The sequence below is a fragment of the Rhinoraja longicauda genome, chromosome 18, assembly GCF_053455715.1.
Source record: "Rhinoraja longicauda isolate Sanriku21f chromosome 18, sRhiLon1.1, whole genome shotgun sequence".
Lineage (NCBI taxonomy): Eukaryota > Metazoa > Chordata > Chondrichthyes > Rajiformes > Arhynchobatidae > Rhinoraja > Rhinoraja longicauda.
Genome location: NC_135970.1, coordinates 43,412,345 through 43,415,455, shown reverse-complemented (window position 1 = coordinate 43,415,455; position 3,111 = coordinate 43,412,345). Strand labels below are relative to the sequence as shown.

The 3,111-nt window shown below is 47.0% G+C and overlaps 1 protein-coding gene across 1 annotated transcript; it reads right to left on the bottom strand.

Moving 5' to 3' along the window:
* Window positions 1–835: 835 nt before the first annotated feature.
* On the bottom strand, window positions 836–1,594 carry LOC144602154 (rab15 effector protein-like). Its single transcript, XM_078414889.1, has one exon. It carries the CDS (start codon window positions 1,577–1,579, stop codon window positions 836–838), a length of 744 nt encoding a protein of 247 aa, XP_078271015.1. The 5' UTR covers window positions 1,580–1,594.
* Between the last annotated feature and the right edge of the window lie 1,517 nt (window positions 1,595–3,111).

The window sequence follows — 3,111 nt, the reverse complement described above, 5'->3', positions numbered from 1 at the left end:
CCTGGTGGAAACCCACGACATCGCAAGGAGAACGTGCAAACTCCACACAGCCAACTCCCAAAGTCAGGATTGAATCTGGGTCTATGGCTCCGTGAGGCAGCGCTTCTACCAGCTGTGTTACTGTGCCGCCCAAAGACTTATGATTTGGAATTTGTTACCTGACAGAATTTTTAGAGTCGTACAGCATAGATTCAGGCCATTCAGCCCAGCATGGTCATGCTGACCCCTTTGCCCATCACATTTGCCCGCATTTGCCACATCCTTCTACACCTTCTTATTTAACATGACATTTATGCCTTGGGAAGATTTAGAGGGCAATGGGCCAAATGGCAGCAAATGGGACTAACTTAGAAGGGACTTTGTGTTTGGAATAGATGAGTTAAGCTGAAGGACTGTTTTACTTGCGTTTGATTCCATGACCCTTCAAAAGATAAATGGATGAATAATAATTTCCAGAATATAGGGAAAGAGTAATGGTGTAGTTCAACTGGATTGCTTCTTGAGAGGGCCAACATGGATTCAATGGGCCAAGTGGTCTCTATGTTGGCTGGATTGCTTTATGATTCCATAGCTCATAGCCCTGATGAAGGGAAATTGCTTCTGTGGACTCGGTCTGTTGGAGGACCACTGGTAGATGAGAAGGGAAGTAGCAGGTTTAGGAAGAATCACCTTCAAGTGACGAAGGCATGGCTTATAGACAATAGACAATAGACAATAGGTGCAGGAGTCGGCAATTTGGCCCTTCGAGCCAGCACCGCCATTCAATGTGATCATGGCTGATCATTCTTGCTGATCTGCCTTGCGTTAGATCTCAACAACTTAGCCTCATCGAGGGTCACTGAGTGAATTTGACACAGATTGGCTTTGAGTCCTCGGACAGACCATCCTTCTGAAGGATCAGCTCCAGCATCTTTCCTGGAGTGACGAAGGTCTTGGTCTTCTCCATGCACTCCAGCAGGAAGGTGTCGTCCAGCTCCCTGCCATCCCCCGAGCGAGTGTGGAAGTCATTGCTGAGGATCCCGCAGATGGCCTTGGGGTCTCCCTTGCACCCAAAGAAGAGGAAGAGTCCGTAACAATCTCTGCCAATGGAGGAGCAGAAATTTGCAATCTTCTCGTGGCTGGTTTTGTTGATGGACACGGCCCTGGCCAGTTTCATGGATTCAGAGACCTTGAACCTCTTCTCCTCCACCTCCTCTCGCTCCCTCTCCATGTGGATAACCTGCACTGCAATCTGCAGTTTGGGGTTCTTGGAGGGGGTGTCGTGCACGGCCCAAACCCAATCTGCCCCCATCAGCACCGCTTGTTCCTCGGTCATCCTCGTACAACTGATGGCTTCCGTCACTTTGCACTGGATGCTCCGGTTAATGTAGGTCATCAAGAAAATATCAGACAGCATGGAGTTACGTATCTTCAGCTTGCACTCTGGGTCCTCAAAGCCAATGTATTCTTTGACTCTTTGGGATGCAACGATGACGCACTGGTTGAATTGTTGAACAAAGGAAAACTTCTCCGGTATTTTCAGGAATTCCTTTAGGATATTCGAGTTCATATTTGGCAGTGCCTTAATCCCTTTGGACATTACAGTGGTTTCCCTGTAAAATATAAACACATTCACCATTGGGCAATGTTATGGACAATAGGTGCAGGAGGAGGCCATTCGGCCCTTCGAGCCAGCACCACCATTCAATGTGATCATGGCTGATCAATCACAATCAGTACCCAGTTCCTGCCGTCTCCCCATACCCCCTGACTCCGCTATCCTTAAGAGCTCTATCTAGCTATCTCTTGAAAGCATTCAGAGAACTGACCTCCACTGCCTTCTGAGTTAGAGAATTCCACAGATTTACAACTCTCTGACTGAAAATGTTTTTTCTCATCTGTTCTAAATGGCCTACCCCTTATTCTTAAACTGTGGCCGCTGGTTCTGTACTCCCCCAACATTGGGAACATGTTTCTTGCCTCTAACGTTTCCAACCCCTTAATAATCTTGTATGTTTCAATAAGATCACCTCTCATCCTTCTAAATTCCAGTGTATACAAGCCTAGTCGCTCCAGTCTTTCAACATACGACAATCCCGCCATTCCGGGAATTAACCTAGTAAACCTACGCTGCACGCCCTCAATAGCAAGAATATTCTTCCTCAAATTTGGAGACCAAAACTGCACACAGTACTCCAGGTGCGGTCTCACTAAGGCCCTGTACAACTATAGAAGGACCTCTTTGCTCCTATACTCAACTCCTCTTGTTATGAAGGCCAACATTCCATTAGCTTTCTTCACTGCCTGCTGTACCTGCATGCTTCCTTTCAGTGACTGATGCACTAGGACACCCAGATCTCGTTGTACGTCCCCTTTTCCTAACTGGATATTGAGAGTGGGGAATTCAGTATCTGTAGACTTTAGACTTTAGAGATGAAGTGTGGAAATGGGCCCTTCGGCCCATCAAGACCGAGCTGACCAGTGATCACCCCATACACTTGCACTGTCTGACACACGAGGGACAATTTACAATTTACAGAACCCAATTAACCTACAAACCTGTTCGTATTTGGAGTGTGGGGGGATACCGGAGCACTCGGTGAAAAGGGAGAACGTACAAACTCCGTACAGACAGCAACCGTAGTCAGGATCGAACCCGGGTCTCTGGTACCATAAGACAGCCACTCTACCGCTGCACCACCGGGCCGCCCAAAATAATGCCAGTATTGCCAATGAATGACAGGGCGCGTTTGCTGGACTTTATCTTGTTGGATATCATCATTGACCAGCATTTGTGTGGCACAAACGTTACTAAAACAGTAAAACAGAACTATACAGCAGAGGAACGGGACCTTTGACACATAACGTCTGTGCCGAACATGATGCCTATTTAAACTAATCCCATCTGCCTGCACCTGATCCATATTCTTCTATTCCCTGCCTGTTCATGTACCTGTCTAAATACCTTTTAAACATCGATATAATTTCTGCTTCCACTACCTCTTCTGCAATGTGTTCCAGGAACCTACCATTCTCTGTGTAAATAATTTTACCTAGGTACATGGACAATAGGTGCAGGAGGAGGCCATTTGGCCCTTCGACCCAACACCGCCATTCAACGTGATCATGGCT